The sequence below is a fragment of the Typopeltis vanoorti genome, chromosome 12, assembly GCF_054136105.1.
Source record: "Typopeltis vanoorti isolate ZY-2024b chromosome 12, IOZ_Tvanoo_1.0, whole genome shotgun sequence".
NCBI classification, from domain to species: domain Eukaryota; kingdom Metazoa; phylum Arthropoda; class Arachnida; order Uropygi; family Thelyphonidae; genus Typopeltis; species Typopeltis vanoorti.
In genome coordinates, this window is record NC_143560.1 from 46,753,483 (window position 1) to 46,779,839 (window position 26,357).

The window sequence follows — 26,357 nt, forward strand, 5'->3', positions numbered from 1 at the left end:
TTTTTCTCATCCACTCAGATTGCTCATAATATAATTCAAGACTTTGACCAAGGGCCCAACCTTATTTGAAATGCATCCTTTTTCACCTTTTTGTTGATACTTTATATAAAGATATTAGTAGCAGTAGTAAGGATATTTCTGAGATACTTGCTAGCACTGTACCAAGGAACAATTGGATATCTGATGTGGATATTTTTTCTATCAATTTACATTTCAAGACAATGCCTTCATTGTTGGATTCTAAGACCTGTTATGAGGATTGCCTATTCTTGCTGGCACTGCATTATCTGCTCTTCATTCTGTGGAAGAAGAAGAAGAGAGAGAAGAGGTGTTCAGAAATAAAGTAGAATATTTGAAAACTCAGATGAAGACAGTGAATAAAGAAATTAGCATGCTTCAGATGAGATTAGCTAATATAAAAAGTTCATAAGGAAATATATGAGAGAGAGAGAGAGAGTTAAGAGAATGAGAAAACAAATGAAAGCTTGGGTAAAAGAAGTACATTGGTAATAGGAAATGAGAATTGTGGGTCCAAAGCATAAGGTTCATAATGAGCTTATGAGGTTTATATCATTTATGTCTACTAATTTCAAGAAAATTTGAGAATATGTGAAGAGGGATGAATAGAAGACTTGACGATGTAAGAGAGAGTAAAGGATGCTTGTATAGGTGCAAATGAAAGCATGGATGGTGTGGAGAATGAAGAGTTATATTTAATGAAAAAGATGACTTGCTTACATGTCTTTCATAGGATGAAGCATCAGCTTGAGAGACTGAATAAATGTTTGGTGAGTGGTGCTGCTAAGAAAAATAAAAAGGAGGTACCAACCAAGAGAATGGAATGCTCATCAAAGAATGCTGGTGAGAGTAGAAATGAGAATTTTGTAATGAGATTTTATGATAAGATGAAGGGAATGAAGAAATCATGTTTCCCAGGTGCAAAGATTATTGATGTTAGTGGTGATATATATGCAGAAAGATAAAGTGAAAGAGTTGATTGTTTTGGCAGGTGCAAATGATCTGCATGGAGAAAAGTATGCTATGAGGGAGGGCATGAAAGAGTTACTGATGGTATCAAAAGAGAAGAATGAGAGTGTAATGATACTATGCCACAGGTACCTCTAAAAATTAGAGTGTAATGATAGTCAGTCTGTTATGGTATGGTAGAGGGGAGTTGTGAAGAAGGGCCATAATTGCAAATGACACAGTTGTGTAGGTTGTGTAAGAGAAGTGGGATGCCATTTCTTGATATGTGGAATGAGTTTGATGGCCAAAAAAGATTTATATAAGACAGATGGTTTGCACTTAAATGGATTTGGTATTAGGAGTTTAGAAAAAGTGTTGCTAACTGCAGTAGGATTAGATATGTAAAATCAGGGAAACCAGAGTTGTTAGGGAAGAAGCAGGAGAGGGAACATGCAAGCATCAATAAAGCAAATAGGTGTGCGATTGGAGAGAAAATGCTGTCTTTAGTTTCTTAGGTAGTGAATGAGATTGTGCGCACAAAGCATAAGGTTAATTTTGAGTTTAATATCATTTATGTATACTAATTCCTGAAGTATTAGAAATGAGGAATGTTTAGTATTAGCTGGTTCCTATTGGCCAAAAATTATTGGTATTAGTGAGATGTGGCTGACTGAGGATGATATAATTATTAGCATAGGAAGTGAAGGTTATAGTATTTTTTAGGATGGATAGAGCAAATAGGAATGGAGGGGAGAGGTATTACTGGTGAAGATGTCAAATGATTGCAGCCTAAAAGAGTGGTAGTACAGCAAGAAAGCAGTGCATTTGAGGTTGTGAGATGCAAGCTAATATGAGAGAGTATTTGGTTGGGTGATGCTGTAGGCCAGGGAATACAAAGGATGATGTGGGAGATATCTATAAGCAAATGAATTGAATAAGTGGAGGGCATGTAATTATTATTATTATTATGTGACATCTCCAGGGAGTCCAAGGGACTCGTCAAGGGAGGGTACCTACTTGACAACTCTATCTCCACCACACAATCCAACAACTACAACGAAACACAACTACCATCATCATCTACACCAGCACCATCTACCTCCCACCACCATTGGTATTTTCACAGACAATCGCAAACATCTATACCCATGGCGGGATTCGAACCCGCATCCTTTTGGCTGGAGAGCGGATACTAACCACTCGTCAACCAAACCAGCTATAATTATTATAGGTGACTTTAATCATGCAGATATGAATTGGAAGGAGGAAAGGTTATATAGGCAGAAGGAAATGCAAATGCGACTTCTTGGAATAATTACCTAAGGTAGCTTGTAATTCTAGGTACTATGGGATCGAGAATGCTGGACCTTGTGATTACACTATGGATTTGTGTATAACTAAGATGGCCATATTGCTGCCAGTCTACAAGAGTAATTATTCAATTTCGACTTCAGAGGTGACTAAGCATGTGAAATTTTCACTAAAGGGTTTCGTGTGGAATTACAAAGCTGACAAGTACGAGAAACTTTGAAAATTGCTGGAGTGGTACTGTGGGAGGATATACTCCAGGGAAAAGTGTTAGTAGTGCATGGGAAGTGGTGAAGGGATGTTTGAAGGAACAAGTACCTGACTGCATACCATGAGTTAAAAGAATTAATGGAGTCAGGGACTCGTCGTGGGAAGTACCCACTTGCACACAATGCTCATCCAACCGTTCCTTAAACTGAGTCAGTGTGTCTACATTCACAGCACACTCAAGCTATGCATTCCACTCTCCATGCAGATGACCTGCTCCTCACTCTGCTTACACCCTTCTTATGTGGTTTCCAGCAGTAACCTCTTGTTCTATTCCCTTCTCCCATTTTATGAAAATTCTCTTCAAGGTCAACCTGTTAATCCCTGACTAGCTTATGTCTCAATCATATCCCCCCCTTTCTCCTATTCATAAGGCTCCTCAATTTACATTTTCTCATACTTCACATTCCAGAGACCACTGATCACCGTTAAGTCTTCTATGGACCCAATATATTCTCGTCATCATGGAAACTCAGCTACCAAATCTGTGCACAATAATCCATATCATAACCTCTTTATTTCTGCATGTCAGAAATAGTGAAAATATGTGACATCACAACTTGTGCAATGTGGCCTCTAAATTTAGGTCCTTGTCCACCACCACTCCCAGATCTCTCATCTCCTCTACTTCCTTTAAAGTTTCCCCACCGAGAGTATACTTTGCATCCTATTGTTGCTTACCAGATCTCAAAACCATGCACTTTGCAAAGTTGAATTGACAGTTCCACTTAAGTGCCCATTCAAGCAATCTATTCAAGCCCTCCTCTAAGGCCATAACATCTGCTTGACTTTGCATTGCTCTCCCCAATTTTGCATCATCTACAAAGAGCTGTATATCACTAGTTTAACTCATCCCAATATCATTAACATACAAATTGAAAAACAGTGGTCCCAAAACTGACCCCTGTGGTATACCACCTTCCAGATACTGCACCCCATATACAACTTTCTGATGCTTATCAGATAGCCACAACTCCAGATATACAGATTGGCCTATAATTTGAAGCACAGCCTTATTACCACCTATATGCATTGGAACAATTTTACCTTCTTTCCACTCCCTTGGAACCTGTGTTGTTGTAAGACTTATTAAACAGGCATGCCAGTGCTACTGCCAGTTCCCTGGATCATTCCCTTAAGATGCATGGTAATATGTCATCAAATCCTATTGCCTTATTGACATCAAGGTTATTTATTTCCTCAAATACCTCTTGCTGACTCACAATTAAGCCATTCTCAGTCCTCTACACTTAGTTCCTCATGATTCCACCCTGATCAGGATATAATACCCTTATAAATTGATCACTGAATACCTCAACAATGTCTTCTTCAGCAGTTACCATTCTTCCATTTTTATCCATTAACATCATCTTACCATGATCATTCTTCCTTCTACTTGCCAATTTCTGTTCATACTGCACTTTTGTTTTCCTTACTGAGTCACTCTCCTGGCTTTTTCTTTATACTCTTCATGTAACTGATTATTACCATTATTCATCCTGTACTGTCTCCAAAGTACCTTCCTCTTCCAGATTTCATCCATTTTACACCTACCTTATTCAGTCTTATCATTGACTATAGCAAATTATCAACCAATTAGTATTTCAGAAATGGTGGTCAGAGTATTGGAGAAGTTGCTTAAATCAAAACATCCAGATATGAATGGGATATTGTATGGGGAAGGACAGCATGGTTTCATGAAGGGTAGGTCATGCTTCAGTAACTTACTTTTTATAATAAAATGACAGCTGAGTTGGATTAACACTTTGACTGCCACACTAGAAAAAAAAAATTTTTTTTTTTTAAATACTTCGAAAACAAAATGATCCTTTGTAACTTAATGAATTTTTTTTAATTTTTTTATTTTTTCTGTGCGCGAGTTATATGCAACTGTGCTAGAATCAATTTTTACACTGCATGCCACGTGAGTTGTATGTGATGCACAACATACTTGTTGAATTTGTTTCTGAGAATTGAGTCTTTTGTCATTCCACAAGTATTTAGTTATCTGGAGTGTGCCTTGGGTGGTCCTGGATGACGACCTCTGAATCATACCCCTAAGTATGTGCAACAATGTCACATCGCTGTATATAGTGGATGTGTTGTATACACTGACAACTACTACACCTAGCTCATCAACTCCTTGAGCACTCTACGTATCTGGTGAGCACACTAAGAAGAAACAGGAAACTAAACCTGCCAGATGTAGTAAAAGCGAAGCTGAACAAGAATGAAGTAATTGCTTGAGAAAGTGACATGGTCGTCGGTGGCGTCCTCAAATGGAAGGATAAGAGAGATTAAAGAGACTAAAGCAGTTGAAACCAGAAAAGGTGTTGTAGAAAAACCACATATGATTGTAGATTATAATAATTCAAAGGCATTCATTGACCTCTCAGATCAACTGACGTCAAATTCATGTTCTTTGAGATGTGGCATAAACTGGTTCTGAAAATTAGCAGTAGAGCTAATCACAGGATTGGCTTTTTTGAACTTGCTTGTTCTCTACACAGTTGTGGACAAAAAGATCTCGATCACAAAATTCAAGAAAACAAGTTTGCCTAAAACTGCTCTAGACATTTCTGCTGAAACACCAACTGCAGTGCCGTTCCTCCTGTCTGTCACCATCTGTGACTTGTTCTCTCACAAACATGGGCTCTGCCAGAAGATGTACTGTGCGCTATGAAAAAAGCACAAGCTGAGAAAGTACGTGGATATGCCATGAAAAGATGTAAACAGACATAGAACAACTCAAACAGAGATCTACTTATAATGTTCCATCATCTGCAACCAGATGATGCAACATGAAGTAGAGCAGTAGTCAATAAAAATGATGTTTTACAAAATGATATAAATAGATTGGCAGTGTGGGCAAAACAAAAATGAATATCAGTTTACTGTGGCAGAATGTAAAGTTATGCATTTCAGAGTGAAAAGATCACTAGCTGCATACCATATTGATGGAACTGAAACTCCAAGAAATGAATGGAGCCAGGGATGTTGGTGGATAGGGAATTGAAGTTCAATCGACATATTGCAAAAATGGCTAACAGCTCATAGGATTACCTAATTATTGAAGAACATCCTGACATGCAAAGATAAGCTGGTTGTTATTCCTTTACAAGGCTTTGATAAGGCCTCATCCAGATTACTGTATTACAGATCTGGTTGCCTGGGTTTTTTTGGAGGTGTGGAATGGATTCAGAGGCAAGTGAAGATGGTGGCAGGTCTGTGTGGTGCTCCATATGTGGAGAGAGATTGAAGATTTGTGGTTACCAAATCTGGTTGATCTGTGGATAAGGTAGGAAGATATGATAAAGACATTAGTTGCTTAGGGGGATTTATAGGATTGATGTGCAGGAAATATTTCAGTATATGAATAATGTGACAAAAACTCGAGGTCCTCCATGGAAAGTAAGAGTATGGTTAGCAAGGTAGTGAGGACTAGATTTTTTGCTTGGAGAGAGTGATTGAGTGGAACAGATTACCAGTCAGTTGTGTGGGCTTTGTCGGTGAATGATTTTAAGGCAAAATATGATAGGCATTGATAATTGATGTTTTGAAGTGGACCTCCTGTAATGAGTACTGACTTCATGGAGGTGCTTATTATGTAATAATAATAATAATTTGACTTTGTTACTTATTTATTTTTGCAGGCTTGCAAAAGGGTGGCGATTTCATTGCACGAAGGCCTGATAAGACCACCATATCTGGATTATGTTCAAATCAAGTGACCACTAATGAAGGAAATGAAGTAACCTTGGTTGAAGGTACAGAAGTGCATAATGAAAATAATACTAGGACTGTATGATTTTGAGGATAGACTGAGGGCATGCAAATTGCATAGCTTAGTGCAGTGTTTCTCAACTTCAGATATCTGTGTACCCTTCTTAAATTTTAATTATTACCCCTAATTAATTAATTTAAAAAAATTAAACGAATAAATTAATTTAAAATATTAATTAAAAATTAAATATCTATTTTATTTGAATTTATATGTTTATGTAAACAAAAAATATGATTTATTTTTAATAGAACAAAATTTGGAATAGGTTTCTCTTCATTTCCAGTCCATGAAAATCCACATTTCAAGTAATTCATATCATACTTATGAAGAGTTTTCATCCTCTTCCTAGTTGGTTCTCTAGAGATGTCAGACGACACACTCTTATCAATTTCATTTGATTCAGATGCAATATCAATGTTTTCTTGTTGTTTACAGCTACTTGTATTTGCTATATTGCTCTCTTTTGGGGGTTTTATAAATCCAATCTTTAACCAATGATCCATACATAAGAATTTGAAAGCTAGAAAAAAATACCGTATTTACTCGAATATAACTCTAACTTTTTTTCCCGAAATTAAAACTAAAAAAATCGTGTTGCGAGATATGTGCAGGGATTTTCGGGAACTAAAGTTTTCAGAAAAAACTGAAAATGGTGCGACTTACCAAGAAGCTCCTACTCGCTATCACTACTTTTGGCATCGAGAACAGTTTCTTTGTGTGCATTGTCAAAGTCATCTACCCAAATAGCGTCATGTTCTTTCCCATTATTTCAAGCAAAAATTACCAGTAATTTACAAGACTTGAGATGCGAAGAGCTGCGTATGATTGGGGCGGTATTAACAAAAGATCGCTCGAACCAAAGACAAACCAGCATTACAACAGTTGTGTTGAAATGCTAATTCCCTTCAACCAAATTCCATAATATCTGCAACACATTGACTATATGTTTCTTAGTTTTAACACGTTAACGACGGGTGGTGTCAAGCAAAACCATATGTTCCACTGACAAATGGTCTGTACAGCAGTTTCTGTTGGAGGGGGGGGTGATTCATTAGTGCCGTTTTTATGCCGGTTGTCTCTAATCTCTGTTTGTTGAAAAATATGACTCCTTTAATTATGCATAGCCGAAAATTGCCACGTATCCCCTAACGACCTTTTGCGTACCCCCAGGCATACGTGTACCACACTTTGAGAAACACTGGCTTAGTGTGCAATATGATTGGTAGAGGCTATCCCTTGAAGTGAGCCTCCGTAGTTCTGTCAGTATGGATGAAGTGATGTGAGGAACCTTTATCTGGTCTCTTTCGACGAAAGGTGAGTTAGCCAGTCTCATGCAGAGCTAGGGGTTTTTTCACCTGCAAACTCTGGTTTTTCATTCCCTAGAACAGGCAAACCAGCCCCATGATAAAATTAGAGGGGGAGGGGGGGAAGCAATGTTGAACTACCCTGTAAAAAAAAAAAAAAAATATTACCAGGAACACTTAGTGCACAATCGCCACCATCCCTTGAAGTTGTGAAATAAAGTGAAAAGTATCTTTATATACATGGAGGGTGGTTGAACCATGGAATGCATTGCTTGAGAGGGTGGAGGAGGATGCAGACAATGAATGAGTTTAAAGAATGGTATGATACTTTATGTTTAAGATGGATTTCTCATGATTAGTCTTGTGAATCCATGGAGGTCCTGAATAATAATATAGAGAGGATTGTAAAATCCTGAGGTCCTCTTTTGATATGAAACCAAAAATGTAATAGAAGCTTATTGAAGTTGTAGTTAAAATTTGGGCAAGAAAATATTTGAATTAAAGAGATGGGAATATGTGTATTGAAGTGAGAAAAATATACAAAAGTAAGCATGTTGTAGAATTTTTGCTTGGTAACTAGTGTTGATTAGTGAGTGAAATGCTTTGCCTGATAGTGTGGTGAATATAGGAAACATTGAAATGAACTGAATGCATGGTTTGATAGCATGGACCTTCTACACTGAGTTTTGACTGAGGTCTGAAGATAGTATTAAAATGCAGCATAATAATCATGTCTGTGGTTCAAAGGAATATAAAACTATATTCCTTTAAGATAGTGATACTGATAGTTAAATTGGTGGATTTTACCCAATTGATACAAAATATAGGAAGAAGGAATTCCATCTTGTTCTTGTCCAGAAGTTGTGTAAGAGTGTGATGAATAAGGATTTGAGTGAAGAGCACATTTTCATGAATGATGGGTGAGTGAAATGCATTGCAGGGGTGTTGTGAAGTCAAGTGCAAGGTTCTAATTAATTAATAGTAACTAATTAATAGGTTATTATACTGGTTGAACAGGACTGCTGTTCACTGTTCAAGGAGTATAATAACCTGTTTATTCTGTCCCTTGCAAAAAATAGCTATTAAGAAATTTTTGACCTTTGTGACTGCTTTGTCATTGTTTCAAGTGCTGTCTAGTGCACTGATGTAAGAATAGCCTTTGCATTTCTGTGGTAGCTTAAATGTGTACAAGTATTCGTTATTGGAGATAATTATGGTAATATAGATTTGTGGGTAAAGTGTGGGTTCATCTCCCTTGGGACAAATGAGTGTGTCTGTGGGGTGACTATTATGCAATGCATAGACACCTGAGTACAACTTGAATTGGGGTTCAGAAAAAAATACTATCAACAAAATTGTGTACTAGACCTCACTTAAAAACAAAAATAAACTAGACTGGAATTACTGGAAACTAGCTTTCCAGTAATTCTTTCCTGTGTGAAATAATCTAGATGATGTGTTTGAGACATTACAATATATTAAAGTGTGCGACTTTATTCCTTCATGAATTTCCTGTAAACACAATTCAATTTCACAGCCTTTTGCCTTTTATCCAGTTGAATGCTACCATGTGACTTCTTTGTGCATGATTTGAATGTGTACCCACTTTCTACTCAAAATTGTCAGTTATTCAAATTGCCACAAGCTGATTTGTCTGAATTTATAATTGTAATCTTCAGAAATAGTATTCATCCTTAGTTTTGGACACCAGTGTAAATCAATAGCTCAAAAAAATAAATAAATAAAAATAATTTTTTTTTTCAAGGGAATGTAAAGAAAAAGGTGAGCATCATACTCCTAATTGGTACAAAGTGCAAATAAGAAGGGTGACTAAATATGGTAAGAAAGGCCAAATCAGATTATGACAGAAAATTAGCTAATCTGGCCAACATAAATCCAAGAATTTTTTTCCTATGTAGAGAGTAAGAATTGATTATGTTTGGATGACTATAATCAATGTTGATGGCATGTGGGTGACGGAAACAGAAGAAATAGTTGAGTTGTCATGTTGCGGTGTATCATTTAGGTGGAGATTTTGCAATTGCTGATGTGAGAATTGAGGTAGACTATAAGAGGTGCTCAGCATATTGAAAAATATCTCAATGCAAATTCAGCAGTGGGACTGGACACCAAGTTATCCCTGGATGTTACATAAATTTGCAGGAGAAATGGTAGTGCCTCTCATGAAGTTGTTTTAACCTAAGTTTCAGCTCTGGCAGGGTTACAAGGGTGTGTAAGATTGTTCCATTACATATGGCTTCAAGACAAAAGTAGCAATTTACAGTCTAATATTTCAGGAGTGGTGATTGAAGTATTGGAAAAGTTGATTCAAGGTAAAATTCGGGAATGGGTGGATAGGAATACAGTACTCTATGGTGGGCAGTATAGCTTTGTGAAAGGTAGGTCCTGCCTTAGTAATTTTCTCACATTTCATAATAGTGACAGCAGAATTAGATAAAGGAAATGGCTACATCATGATACTGCTGGACTTTGCATGTGAAAGAATACTGCATGGAAAACTATTACAGAAGTTGGAAATGGGAATGGATGGGAGATGGCTAACAGACAGATACCGGAGAGCATTATGTGGTGGAGTCAAATCCAAGATAATGAGGATGACTAGCAGAGTGATTCATGGCTCTTTACTAGGGTGACTACTCTTTAATTTGTATATTAATATGTGGAATGATTTAAGCAGAGGGGGGGGGGTGGTATTCAGTTGTTTGCTGATAATGCAAAACTACAGAGGACAACTGTAGATATCCTGCAGAATGATTTAAATAAATTAGCATTATAGACAAAGGATTAGGGTTGTCAATTTAATGTTGCAAAATGTAAGGTTATGCACTTTGGATTGAATAATTTACATGCTATGCATCTCATTGACTTTACTGGATTACAGGAAATTGATGAGGCAAGGGACTTGGGGATAATGGTGGACAGACTTTCCAAAGGAGATGCTGTGGAAAGTCTACAAAGAAGATTGAGATTATGGAATGTAGATTGAGGACAGATTGCATAGAATTGCTATGTTCAAATGAACATTGATATGTAAGTATATGGAAATAATTTTTCCCCTTTACAAGTCCTCGATCCTACCATGCTCCGATTGTGTGAAAATTTGGTCTGCTGGGTTCCAAAAGGATAAAGAAGTTATCAAAAGGGTGCAAAGAAGACTTGTAACTATAATATTGGGAATATGAAATATAGATTATGGGGATAGATTAAAAATGTGAACTGCAGACACTGGTAGACTGAAAGAAGAGGGGTGATATGATCTAGGAAAGGTTATAAACTTTTGGGAGGGCTTGATAGGATATTGATTGATAAAATTTTTCATTATATGGGAAGAGGATAAGGGACATCTGTGGAAGTTTAGTTTGTGCACAGTTAAGAAAGAAGTAAGAGCTAGATTTTTCTCTCTTAGAGCCATGAGTGAGTGGTGAGTACATCTAGTGTGAGTGAGCTTAACAAAAAGGTATGACAGCTGGTGTGGGTGATGTATGGCCTCCCTTGATGAGTCCTTGACTCTATGAAGGCCTAATAATAATAATAATAATGCAAAAGTTGGCAAAATAGCTCAAAGCATTACTTGGATGTTGAAAAACACTAACAAATAAAGATAGGGAGGTTATTATCTCTCTTTATAAGGCTCTGATTCTGCTGCATCTTTGCCACTTTCTGACCAACAAAATACCCATGTGACCATATTTGGTCACATGAGTATTTTGTGGGATGCTGGGCAGCTGCTGCTCTTGTATTAACAGATGCAACTGAAAATGAATGATAATTACCAATTCACTGGAGCAGTGGCCATGGAAGTACCTGTAGAATATAGATAGTGCTGAAACACTATCTCTGAGATAGAGGTTGAAGTAAATAATTGAAGTGAATCACTTCAATTGGGCTCATCAATGAGCCTAATTGTTCACCTCTACACAGTATTTAGGATTTTAAGAGAAGTTTTAGGTTTACCACTTCAAACATGTGAGCAGTATTCTAAGCATGGGCAGATTTGGGATTTGTATATAGTTAGGAGTTGGTCAGGTATAAAATAGCCTTTTGAATGAAAGAGAATGTCTAGTTTCTTGGATGCTGAGGAGGCTATTATGTGATGGGTTTATGCCAGGAGAGATCTGTTGTCTGGTGATTTGTGTGTTACTGAGGGTAAGGGTAGGTGAGCTGAGATCTCTTTTGTGAGAGAAAAGGCAGAACTGTTTTGTTGGCATTGAAACATGACAAGGTTGTCCTTGCCCCATTGAAGGATAGTATGAAAATCATTGTTTAAGGTGCTGGTTGTAGATGAACTTGTAGCCTGGGATGATTCATCGAATGAGTAGGATGAGGGGAGGGAGTTGGAATTGCAGATGCTGAGGTCACTCAGGAAGATGATCTCACTGTTTTGGGTAGCTGGATTGTAGATGGTCAATTCATGGAAAGGAATGTGAAGAGGTATATCGCTGCATGTTTTAAGGAAATGTTCCAGGCAGTTAATAGCAGCCTGACATATGTTTAACCCTTTCAGGACCATGGGACATGTATCCCCACATAAAATTTTAATTTATTAGCAACCTTTTACGTCCCATGAAATTCTATGAACCCGACGATTTTTTTCTACATAATGATGATGTTTTATGTTAAATAGATACCTAATAAAATCATTTTAATACCTAAAAACTTTGTATTACTTCATAAGTCCTTCTGGTCCTGAAAGGATTAACAAATACTTTGCAATGAGATAGGTGGGGGGGGGGGGGGGGCGATAATTTGACATAACATACAGACAGACTGGCCAGTCTGTATGTTATGTTCGTTGTTTGAAGGTATGTAGTTGTCACCATTTGTGTTTGTTAATGCTAATCATTATAGAGGGCTGACTATTATAGAATACTAAAACTCAACTTTACCCTTAACAATTTGTTTTTGTATTCTACTTTAGTATTACAACAAGGGTGACAAATGTATTTGGTAAGGGAGAAGGCTTTTGATGGATTGTCACTTGGCATGGTTTAGATAAGATTAGTGAATTGGACAGAAGATTTCCTATTCGATAGGTATTGGGGAGCAGTATTATAATCATCATCATATCCCCATGGGATCGAGACTCATCATGGGAGCTCCTCTCTCTCTCTCTCTCTCTCTCTCTCACACACACACACACACACACAGCTCATCATACTGTGACTTAAATGCACTCGCCACACTTTCAAGCAGTGCATTCTGATCTGGACAAAAAACCTACTCCTCACACCCTCCTTACACGGTTTCCAGGGTTGGCCGGTTATCTTCCCTCCATCCATTCTATGAAAAATCTCATCCACATTAATCCAGGAATTACCCATTACAGGAAAACCTCGCTTAACACTATTAATTAATCTATCAGTTAATGCACGCTAAGCGAAATCGTGTTAAGCGAATATAATAAACAATAGGAATAATTATAATTCATCCATCAGTTAGTGTAGATTTGGAGAAAAAAAAATTACAGTATAAGATATATTAGAGGATAAAATCATCAAAGTTAATAAAAATCAATCACTTAAATTTTTATTTAATCTCTAAATTTGATTGAGGTACTTTTTTGCTAAAAAAATTAAGTAAAGATGTTTGAATCATGCTCGACTTTTTTTATCTTGTCATGCAATTTGCGATAGCTGGCGATCGCTTTATCAAGATTTTGGCGGACTTCGAAGTTTCGTTCCATATCAGGATCAGCATCAAACAAAATTTCCTTAGCATGCTCAATGTGATTGAAAACTAGCTCAAGTTCTTTTGTAGTTAGCTTCTTAGTCGTAACAATCTCTTCTTGTTCACACTCCTTATCTTCTTCTTCTTCATATGTACAATGTCTTTTAGTTTAAGGAAGCCACTCTCGCTTAACTGTTCTGAATGGGAATCAAGCAAGCAAGTTTCTCACATCTTCATTATCCAAGTTCTTTTCCAATTGTGCTGATTTCTTCAGTAATGTTAGATCTTGGATTTTGTGTACGATAAACTAACATAGGCTTCAGTTTAACGTCTCCTTCTGCATTGCCTCCTAATAAAAGCATAAGATGATCTTTAGATACTTTTTACCTGAAACATCTCAACCAGGATACAAATATTGAGAGTTTTTGCCTGAATATTCCCTGTACTAAGAGGCATTCTTCTTTAGTTATAATCTTCAATCCTGAGTGATAGGATGGAAGATGCTCCATCTCGTTCATTAAATGGCTTCTATTTCAGGCGATCTGCATGTTTAAAAAGCAGTAACAATTTTTCCTTGTTCTTTGTATTTTTTGCTCTTATTTAATATAGTCAAAACTGTAGACTCTTTGTATTCCAGGTCTTGCACAATCATTGTATTACTTACGCAACTTTCATGCCTTTTAATGGCTTCCAGCTTTTCCGCTCTCTGCAGATTGGCGACAAAAAATTTTGCATTACGTAAAAAAATCGTGTTAACTGATTAATCACTTACTTAAAGCAGATAATAGTATAATTTCACTTGATCACGCTAACTGATTATCGTGCATATTGAATTTGTATTAAGTGAGGTTTTCCTGTACGAACTTATATCGTTATCATGTGCCTCTGCTTCCTCCTCCTGTCCATTAGGCTCTGCAGTTTGCATTTTCTTAATTTGTCCTATGCTCAACGTTTTAGAGACCGGAAACTTTAGTCAATCATCTCTGAACCCTTTCCAACATCTCTTCATCCTTTTGAAAGCTAGGTGACCAAATCTGTGCATTGTAACCATATGCAGTCTTATCAAAGCATTATACGTTGGAATTATAACATCCTTACTTCGATATGTCACTGTTCTCCACATCATTGCAATAATCTGCTGTGCTGCCCTCACAAGTTCAGCAAAATGTCCTAAAAATTTCAGGTTCCTATCCACCATCACCTGAAAATCTTTCATTTCCTTCACCTCCTCTAAGATATCCCACAATCTTATACTCTGCATCCCATCTTTGCTTTACAGATTTTAAAACCTTACACTTTGTTACATAGAACTGGTAGCCTAAACACTTACCCATTCATCCAGTCTACAACATCAGTAATTGGAACAAAGTGTTCTGAAGATGGTTCACCAGATAACTTTGTGAAAGGTTTAGGATCATCTTCAGGGGCGAGGTGATAGCAGACATGGACTTCTTGAAATAACTCAGTTGGCACAGTTGACCTTTTTCTCTTCATAAATTTCTTTGTGGCAAGCAGTTGTAGCTTGTATCATTTTCTCTACTTTGCTAAATCTCTCCATGTTGGTGTCCATTTCCTTAAACATTTGAATTGCCTCTTTAAAATGTAAATTCTCTAGCATTTTTTTCTCTCTTCACTATAAACTTTCTTTTTGTGTGTGTGTGTGGGGGGGGGGGCTTTTTTTCTTAAAGGGTATGTCTTTATAGTGACTTGCTTACTTTTTATAATAAAGTAACAACTAAGTTGGATAAAAGAAATTACTACTGCTAAGACTTTTGAAAGGAAACTCCATGGAACTCTATTACATAAATTGGTGCAGATGGTATTGGATATAAAGTTGGTGATATGGACAGGAGAGATACTGCAAGGCTCTATGCTTGGGCTACTGCTTTTTAATTTGTACATCAGTAATGTAGGATATGGTTTTTAATGGAAAATATCCAGTTGTTTGCCAGCAATGCAAAACTAGAACGAATGATAGCTAATGAAGATGATATAGAGATTTGTAGAATGACTTACATAGGCTGGCAGTATGGGCAAAGCATAATAGCTATCAATTTAATATTGCAAAGTATAAGGTAATGCACTTTGAGAAGAAGAAATCATAATCTGCATACTTGATTGGAACTGGACTACAGGAAATTGATGAGGCTAGATTTGGACATGACTGGACAGGAAGTTGAAGTTTTGAAGGCATATTGCAAAGTTTGCCAAAACAGCTTATCATATTACTCGGATGTTAAAGAAAACACTGAAGCTGGGTTAGGGAGGTTGTTATTCCTGTTTATAAGGCTTCAATAAGGCCATATATGGATTACTGTGTGCAGATTTGGTCATCTGGTTTCATTGGGGGATGTAGAGATGAAGAGGATCCAGAGATGAGTGACTAAGGTTTATGGGATTCTCCCTATGAGTACAGATGGAAAGGTTTGTAGATTACAAAAGCTAGTTGATAGGCAGAAAAAAGGAATATGATAGAAGTATATGTTATTAATATGGTTTTATAGGATTGACAAAGATGTATTGGATATTTTTTTTTAATACATGGCAGGAAATTAGAGAACTTGGGGGGTTGTTACCCCTGGAAATTATGTAAGTATGGTTAGCAAGGGTGTCAGAACTAGATTTGTTTGTGTAGAGGGTCTTGAATTGGCTGTTAGAGCAGTTGATTGTTTTATTGATGAATGAGTTCAAGGAAAAGTATGACAGGTATTTTGTGAATAATGATTAGTATGGGCTCCCTGGGTCTGACTTCCATGAGATGCTCTAGATAATAATTTTGTGAATTGTTTACATCCCTATAAAGGTGGGATAAGCCTGTTTTAGTTAATTTTCTAACACTTCTAAACTGACTTCTCATTTGTGTTCTATAAGGTTATCATAAAGGCATGACTAACTACTTTTTTCTGATTCAAAAGCATGTATGCATGAGAAGCAGGTTTTTGGTTAAATTTACCATGAGTAACTAAATCTACACACAGCAAATACTTTTTGTATAAATGTATCTTATGTATATATATTTATTTATTATTTATGTATTAGATAAGTATTTATGATATATCATCATCATCATCAAATTCCTGCCATGTACCCTCAAGGGGTGTACAGGATATGATAGTACTACATGAAAAAAATTACATCATTATTAATTTCCTATCTACAATTCTCCTCCAAATCAGTCTGTTACTTGTCAAGACTCCAACATTATCAGATCTTATATTTCAATCATCTAAAGCACTTTGTACCGTATCAATACACCTATATCTTGGTCTTCCTTTGGGTCGTTTTGTTGCCAACCTGGCAGAGAACACTTGTTTTGCTAATCTTTCCTCACCCATTCTGTTTAAGTGACCATACCACCTGAGATTAGCTCTGCTAACGCATTCCTGGATGCTGACAATGTCAAGTTCTTTCCTAATATCCTCGTTTTTAATATGATATTGCCATTGATGCCATCTGTTCACACCTATAATCTTTCTCAGGACTCTCATATCTGTGGTCTCTAGTCTTTGGTCAAGTGTTTTACTTCTGACTCAGCTCTCAGATCCATAAGTTAAAACTGGTTTGAACACTGTCTTGTATACAGCTAATTTAGTGTTCCAACTAATTTCTCTCTTATTCCATATGAATTTATTCATTTGACTTCCCACCATACCAGCTTTGCTGATTCTGTTGTCTATTTCTATAATTAATTTACCATCTTCAGTAAAAATTGTGCCTAAATATTGAAATGTTTTACTTGTTCCACAGGTTCTCCATTCGCAACACAGTTGACATTTTCAATGATTCTGCCTATTTTCATTGTCTTTGTCTTTTTATTGCTGACCTTCATACCATATCTATTACAACAGCTATTCAATTTAGTCAGAGAATCTTGCTGACTTGTAGCAGATTTATTTAGAAGTATAACATCATCCACATAAAGCAAAGAGCTGACATTAACATCTCCAATTTTGATATCATGTTTAATATCACTTTCCTTCATAATGTGATCCATATAGATAATGAATAACAGAGGGGATAATGTACATCCTTGTCTCACACCAGATTTAACATTAAACCATCTTCCTGTACTTCCTTCAATTCTAACTGCTGACTTCCAACTCAAATAAAGACTAAGTATTGCTTGATATAATGCCCCATTGACACCATATAGCTGCAGCATACTTCTCTCTTGGCACCTTGCCATATGCCTTTTCCAAATCGACAAAACTTAAATACAGATCTTTGTTATATTCCCATGCTTTCTCGACTATTTGTCGTAAAGTGAAGATCTGATCCTGACAGCCTCTATTTGGCCTGAATCCAGCTTGTTCTTCACCAAGCTTTTCTTCCACAATTCTTCTCAACCATTTCTCAAGTATACTTGCATAGATCTTGCCAGGAACACTCAGTAGGGAAATACCTCTGTAATTCTCACATGCAGTTTTATTTCCCTTTTTATATATGGGTACTATGAGAGCTCTACTCCAATCATTGGAAATTATTCCCTCTGTCCAGGCTTTCTGAACTATGCAGTGCAGCCACTGTAAGACTCTTATACCACCATACTTCAGCATTTCTGGTCGAATATCATCTACTCCAGCTGCCTTTCCACATTTCAAGCCTTTGATTGCTTTTTCTACTTCAAGTATGGATATGTATTCCTGACTGCATTCCTGGTCAGTGTTTTTTACCACTGTGCTGTCATCACTGCTTGTTTCATTTAGCAGTTTTTCAAAGTAATTACTCCATACTTCAAGGATATGTTTTTCTCCCGTTTTTCATGTCACCTTTATCATTTCTAATTCCTTTTACAGCACTCTCCATTCTTAAGCTTCTTCAACAACCTCCAGAATATTTTGCCACCTTCTTGATATTTATTTTCTATATTCTTGCCAAAGTCCTCCCATGACTTTTGTTTAGCTAGTTTTACACAGTGTTTAGCATTCTTGCATTTGTCTCTGTATTCTCTAAGAGAGAAAGCTGACTTATTTGCCAGGAACTTTTGATATGCTTTCTTCTTTTCCTTCACTGCCTCTTTAACTTCCTGTGTCCACCATGGAGTTCTGATTTTTTTATCCTTACAGACAACCTCACCACATGCCTCTCTGGCAGAATCAATCAATGTTTTCTTCAGAGTTTGCCACTGAATCTCCAAGGTTTGATTCCTGTTCTCAAACTCTTTCATTTTTTCTTCAATAATCTTTGTGTATTTTAGTCTACAGTTCACATCTGAGAGCTGCTCAACTTTTATTCGCTTTAAAACTTTCTTACATGTTATTCTTTTCAATATGAAATTCCATTTTATCCTGCTCAAGACTAAATAGTGATCACTTCCAATTTCAAATCCTCTGTATACTCTGGTGTCCTGCACCAGGGAGAAAACATCACTATCAACAATAACATAGTCAATGAGACTTTTCTTATTCCTAGCCTCTTCTCTCCATGTGAATTTGTGCACATTTTTATGTTGGAACATGGTGTTAGTAATAACCAGTCCATGTCCTGAGCAGAAATCCAACAGATATTTGCCATTATTATTAGCTTTGCTCTTTTCTCCAAATTTTCCCAAAATATTTTTGTATGTGTCACAATCATTTCCTACTCTGCTATTTAGATCCTCATCAAGGACCAATTTTTCATTGTGTCAGTTGCTTTTTCTAAAGCCTCAAAAAAATGTATGATATATATATATATATATATATATATATATATATATATATTATGATTATGCATATATTAAAATATGCATTATCTATATTTTGTATAAATGTATATTATATACTGTATTCTTTGTTTTTATTTCAGTACTTGGAGTTACTCGGGATGCTTCTAAGGTAAGTTTTTATTAGATACTGATTTAAATTATTAATAATCATCAATTCAGGAGCATTTATCTTTTCTTTCATTGAATGGCATGATAACAATTGTAAATGCTTTGACATTGAACAAATGCTTTATTTTAATCAGATATTAATTCCGATGATGTATTTTTATGATTTATTTAAAAAAAAAAAAATAGACAATATTGATATTTGTGTTAAGAATCTTCCAAAGCAATTCAAGTAATAGTATAGCAGTGATGTAGAACTTACAGTGTTTGCAAAAATCTGAAACAGCTAGATGTTAATTTTTTACTATTTCTCTTGATTTTTGTTTCCACCAGCTTAATAGTGCACCTTGAAGTTCAGGAAGAAACCCAGAAAATCCATAGTAGCTTATTGAAAGTTAATTTCTGTTAAATTCACTGTCAGATCAGAATTATAAATTTTTAAGAATAAAGTGCAGTGTTAGAGCACTGCATCTTTACGATTAAACTGTTTAAAAGTAATATCTTTCTTGCATTTATGTGGCACAGTAAGGCAAATTGAGTTATGGTCTAGTAAGGTGTTGCTGTGTCAGCAGTTAAAGAAGTTTCTTCTTTCAGTATGTACCCTCATGTATTTTACTTTTACCCTTTCATTCTTTAAATTAGTAAGATTTTAAAATTCACTTGACTATATGTATTTACTCTACATATTTAAAGAACTTAGTAATAACATGCTATATTATTATTTGCAGTGCACAGGCACTTGTATAGCAGGTATGTCTCAGTAACAAGTGAATTCTTCTAGCTAGTAATAGTATAGTCTTTTTACATGTGGTCTTTTCCTCCAGTAATGCTTTCTGAACTGGTATCAAGATTAGGATGTAATTTATGCTAACATTGCGTTGTATTTTTATTATTTATTTTTTATTTGTATCTCCTACCCACAAAAGGTTATATGCAAACCTGTAATGCATTTGTACCGTGGGTGGATTAAATATTTTTTCTATTTATTTTTATCAATTTTATATATTTTTTGCATTTTTTACATGGTTTTGGAAGCCTTGCTTTAGAGACCAAACATGGAACTTTTTCATGTTACTTCAAGTCTCCAATAAGTGGTGCAGTGGTCTCACACTGGATGATAAAATTCATTTCCCACCTAAAGGCAATCACAAGCATCCATGAATCCATGGCAGGATTCAAACCCATAGCCTGATGGATGGAGAGCAAATACACTAACCACTCAGCCAACTAGGCTGGTATGGAGCACATGTTATTATTATTATACTCATTCCTTCCTGGATGCCTACACTAACCATTGTTTCAAAATGCCCATCATATCTTTCTTTTAAACTCATTTGCTAATAAAATATTCAAATTGTCTGACAAGGTGCATTTCCCACACAACGATTTTTATGGTTCACTGACAACTGAAAAGGGTGAGCTAATAGTCAAGAGTAGAAAACTATTGATATTGTTGTTGATGGCTACTATCACTATGCTGTCTTTTTTTATTTTAAAGCAAATAAAATATGAACAGCTCTCAGGTGTGAACTGTAGACTAAAATACACAAAGATTATTGAAGAAAAAATGAAAGAGTTTGAGAACAGGAATCAAACCTTGAAGATTCAGTGGTGGCAAGCCTTGAAGAAAGTCCTGATTGATTCAGCTAGAGAGGCATGCGATGAAGTTGTCTGCAAGGATAGAAAAATTAGAACTCCATGGTGGACACAGGCAGTTAAAGAGGCAGTGAAGGAAAAGAAGAACGCATATCAAGAAAGCATACGTTTCTGGCAAATAAGTCAGCTTGTGCTCTTAGAGAATACAGAGAAAACAAATGAAAGAATGCTAAACACTGTGTAAAACTAGCTAAACAAAAGTCATGGGAGGACTTTGGCAAGAATATAGAAAATTAATATCAAGAAGGTGGCAAAATATTCTAGAGGTTGTTGAAGAAGTTAGGAATGGAGAAAAGAGTGCTGTAAAAGGAGTTAGAGATGATAAAGGTGACATGAAAATGGGAGAGAATGATATCCTTGAAGTATGGAGTAATTACTTTGAAAAACTGCTAAATGAAACAAGCAGTGATGACAGCACATTGGTAAAAAAACACTGACCAAGCATGCAGTCAGGAATACATATCCATACTTGAAGTAGAAAAAGCCGTCAAAGGCTTGAAATGTGGAAAGGCAGCAGGTGTAGATGATATTCGACCAGAAATGCTGAGGTATGGTGGTATAAGAGTCTTACAGTGGCTACACTGCATAGTTCAGAAAGGCTGGACAGATGGACGAATTCATGATGATTGGAGTAGAGCTCTCATAGTACCCATATATAAAAAGGGAAATAAAACTGAATGTGAGAACTACAGAGGTATTTCCCTACTGAGTGTTCCTGGCAAGATCTATGCAAGTATACTTGAGAAACGGTTGAGAAGAATTGTGGAAGAAAAGCTTGGTGAGGAACAAGCTGGATTCAGGCCAAATAGAGGCTGTCAGGATCAGATCTTCACTTAACGACAAATAGTCGAAAAAGCATGGGAATATAACAAAGATCTGTATTTAAGTTTTGTCGATTTGGAAAAGGCATATGGCAAGGTGCCAAGAGAGAAGCTATTCAATACGCTGCAGCTATATGGTGTCAATGGGGCATTATATCAAGCAATACTTAGTCTTTATTTGAGTTGGAAGTCAGCAGTTAGAATTGAAGGAAGTACAGGAAGATGGTTTAATGTTAAATCTGGTGTGAGACAAGGATGTACATTATCCCCTCTGTTATTCATTATCTATATGGATCACATTATGAAGGAAGAAAGTGGTATTAAACATGATATCAAAATTGGAGATGTTAATGTCAGCTCTTTGCTTTATGCAGATGATGTTATACTTCTAAATAAATCCACTACAAGTCTGCAAGATTCTCTGGCTAAATTGAATAACTGTTCTAATAGATATGGTATGAAGGTCAGCAATAAAAAGACAAAGACAATGAACATAGGCAGAATCATTGAAAATGTCAACTGTGTTGTGAATGGAGAACCTTTGGAACAAGTAAAACATTTCAGCTACTTAGGCACGATTTTTTGTGAAGATGGTAAATTAAATATAGAAATAGAAAACAGAATCAGCAAAGCTGGTATGGTGTTAAGTCAATGGAATAAATTCATATGGAATAAGAGAGAAATTAGCTGTATACAAGACAGTGTCCAAACCAGTTTTAATTTATGGATCTGAGAGCTGGGTCAGAAGTAAAACACTTGACCAAAGACTAGAGACTGCAGATATGAGAGTCCTGAGAAAGATTATAGGCGTGAACAGATGGCATCAATGGCAAATATATATATTAAAAACGAGGATATTAGGAAAGAACTTGACATTGTCAGCATCCAGGAATGCATTAGCAGAGCTAATCTCTGGTGGTATGGTCACTTAAACAGAATGGGCGAGGAAAGAAGTGTTCTCTGCCAGGTTGGCAGGAAATCGACCCAGAGGAAGACCAAGATATAGGTGGATTGATACGGTACAAAGTGCCTTAGATGATAGAAATATAAGATCAGATAATGTTGGAGTCTTGACAAGTAACAGACTGATTTGGAGGGAAATTGTAGATAGGAAGTTAGTAATGATGCAATTTTTTTCATCTAGTACTATCATATCCTGTACATCCCTTGAGGGTACATGGCAGGAATTTGAAGATGATGATGATGATTCTTTGTGTGACATAAAATACTGTAATAGTAATACTAAAACTGAAAAATACTTCTTGCTGAATATACAGTATTATATATCTCTTTACTGGTTCTAGGAAAGATTTACTGTAAAAATTTTCCCCTTAAGATATTTTGCATTAATTTTTGTAAATAATCAATGGATGATAAATGGTATTATAAAATCATTAAAAAAGGCAAATCTTTAAGTATAATTTCTGGGAAATTCCCATGCTACTCCTCTTAAACACTATTAATATAATTAATGGCAAATCTTTATTAATGTGAATGTCATGATGCATAACATAATGAATCATTTAAAAATTGTGCAAATTAAAAGAGATGCTGCATAAATTAACTGTTTTGCTGCAGATTGTCAATTCAACAAATCCATCAGCAAAATCGCTCATTGAAGAAATACTAATGCTGTGAAGCATTTAATTTTCGTGTTGAATTCAGCATCTGTTTGATAGCGTAACTTCAAACCAATGGCAACAATTTTGCGATAAAGATTTTGTGCCATGTGAAATAAACAACCTGTTATAGTTGATGTAAATATGTTAGAAAAAGCATTGATAGTTGCTTTCTCGAAGTCGACCATTAATGTTTCGGGATCTAATGATGAACGTAAGCCATTTAAGGCACTGAATAATCTGCCGCAAGTTCATTCTGATTTGCAATTAAGCAAAAAGCTGCCATGGAATCCTTAGGTGTGTGTGTGTGGGGGGGAATCTCATGCTATTCTCAAGCCTGGATAAAGGAGGAGGGGTCAGTCAGATGAGTGTCGATGCTCTTACTGTAAAGAAAAAACACGATTGTAGCTTGATTGGTCAGTCATATCGTCATGGCATGACACCAAGCATGAAGCAGGAGTTGGTTTCCTTCTTAACAAAGAAGCTAGAAAGGCACTCTTAGGCTACAAACCAGTCAACAAACGAATCATAGTAGCAAGATTTCAAACAAAACCATTCAATATATCAATAGACCAGATATATGCATCCACATCGATTGTAGCTGTTAATCGTATAGGCATCGGATGACAATCTGATGCCACCTCAGACGTCACCTGGATCAACAAGGTCCACGATACCAATCGAGCGATCGGGATTGGATCAAAAAGTGGGTTAACTAAAGGAAACTGAAACTAGCAGAACTATTATCAGGATGAACATGGAATGTATTGACACTTTGGATGGCAGGAAAACTAGAATTACTTCATGATGAAATGAAGAGATATCAGTGTGATATACTAGGACTGGCGGAGTTGCTTTGGACATCAGCAGGAAAGATAAATAGATGTGAAGTCATAGTCATGGCATGACACCAAGCATGAAGCAGGAGTTGGTTTCCTTCTTAACAAAGAAGCTAGAAAGGCACTCTTAGGTTACAAACCAATCAACGAACGAATCATAGCAGCAAGATTTCAAGCAAAGCCATTTAATATATCAATAGTCCAGATATATATTCACCCACATCTGACAGCACAGATGAGGATATTGACTTATTTTACAAAGATCTGACAGAGACAATAGAAATAATACTAAAGCAAGATGTACTAATTATTGAAGGAGATTGGAATGCCGAAGTCGGAATATATAATGATGGTTGGGAAAGAGTCATGGGAAAATATGGTTTCAGAGAAAGAAATGAACAAGGTGAAAAAAGGTTAGAATTTGCTGTGGACCACGAGATGATCTGTAATACAAGATTCCAGCAAAAGGAGTGTAGAAAATGGATGTGGCAATCAAATGATGGGAAAACCAAGAACGTGATTGATATGATTAAAAGAAGATTGATACTGCTGAACTGATGTTATCTAACTTTTCAAGGAGCAGATATAGACTCAGATCATAGTTTAGTGATTGCAAACATCAAGTTGAAATTAAAAAGAAAATATAAACCCCATCATCACAAACGAAGAGAGCAAGAATAAGTGAAGCAGAAATAGGAAGAAGGTACAGAACAGGTGTTAGAGGAGAAACAAGTGTGGACAAAGAAAAAAATAAGAATCTGAGTGAGAGGAGTAATGAAGGTGATAGAAGATGCAGTTGAAGAAACAGTACCAGAAGAAGAGAAGATCTAGAAGAAATGGATTAGACAAGAAACACAGAAGTGAGTACAGGAGAAAAGAATGTTGAAGACAAGAAGGGATATCAGAACAAATAGAAGAGCAATATAGAAGAAAGTGTAATGAGATGAAAAAAAACAGTCAGAATGGATAAGATGAAATGGCTAGAAGCCCAATGCAATAATATAGAACAGTATACTATGGAGAGCATAAAACTAGGGAGGTGTACACAATGATTAGAACCATTAATAGAAGGTGGCAACCAAAACAGACCACAGTGAAAGACAAAAAAGCCAAAGTCAGTGAATAAAGGATAAAATTGTACAGCGATGGACAAGATACTGTAGTGAGTTATATGGGGAAAAAACTAGAATTAGGTAGCGTTGGAGAAACTGACTGAAGAATTGAAGCAGATATCACCACCAGGTAATGAGTATGATTTGATATCACTGGCCTTGTTGATCTGGGCGACGTCCGAGCCAGCATCGGATTGTTATAATGCCTATACGATCAACAGTACAATTGTTTTTTTTTTTTTTATACAGTAAGAGCATTGACACTCATCTGACTTGATCCTCCTCCAGGCTTGGGACTAGTATGAGACCCCCCCCCCCCCCAAGGATTTTATGCAGCTTTTTGCTTTTTTGCAAATCAGAATGAACTTGCAGCAGATTATTCAATGCCTTTTAAAGGGCTTACATTCATCATTAGATCCCAAAACATTAATGGTTGACTTTGAGAAAGTAAGTATCAATGCTTTTCCTAACATATTTACATCAACAACTATAACAGGTTGTTTATTTCATATGGCACAAAATCTTTATCGCAAAATTATTGCCATTGGTTTGAAGTAGTTACGCTATCAAACAGATGCTGAATTCAACACGAAAATTAAATGCTTAACAGTATTAGCATTTCTTCCAATGAGTGATGTTACTGATGGATTTGTTGAATTGACAATCTGCAGCAAAAAGTTATTTATGCAGCATCTCTTTTAATTTGCACAATTTTTAAATGATTTCATTATGTTATCTATCACTGACATTCACCTTAATAAAGATTTGTCTTTTTAATGATTTTATAATACCCTTTATCATCCATTGATTATTTACAAAAATTAATGCAAAAATGTCTTACTCAGAAATGTTTGCAGCGAATTTTCACTCGCATTCTTTATTATATATATATTTAATTTTCATTTGTCACTTTATGATAAACCTTTTTAGAAAGATAATTGCATGCCAGTCTGGTTGGCCAAGCAGTTAGTATATCCACTCTCCAGCCAAAAGGCTGTAGTTTCAAATCCTGCCGTGGGCATGGATGTTTGCAATTTGTCTGTGAAAATACTAATGGTGGACAGTAAATGGTGTAGATGATGCATTTGCTGTAGTTGGTGGATTGAGTGGTGGAGACGGAGAGTTGTAGAGTAGGTGCCCACCCTCAATGAGTCTTTGGACTCCCTGGAAGTGTCTATTAA

At 36.1% G+C, this 26,357-nt stretch overlaps 1 protein-coding gene across 2 annotated transcripts in view; it reads left to right on the top strand.

Annotated features, from left to right (window-relative positions):
• Window positions 1-26,357, top strand: part of LOC150100754 (dnaJ homolog subfamily C member 25 homolog) — a 167,268-nt gene that overhangs the window by 3,229 nt on the left and 137,682 nt on the right. For both annotated transcript variants that reach the window (XM_090401691.1, XM_090401692.1), the window contains exon 2: window positions 19,105-19,133. In XM_090401691.1, the coding sequence (XP_090257817.1) occupies window positions 19,105-19,133 (29 nt within the window). The remainder of the gene's footprint in view (window positions 1-19,104; window positions 19,134-26,357) is intronic.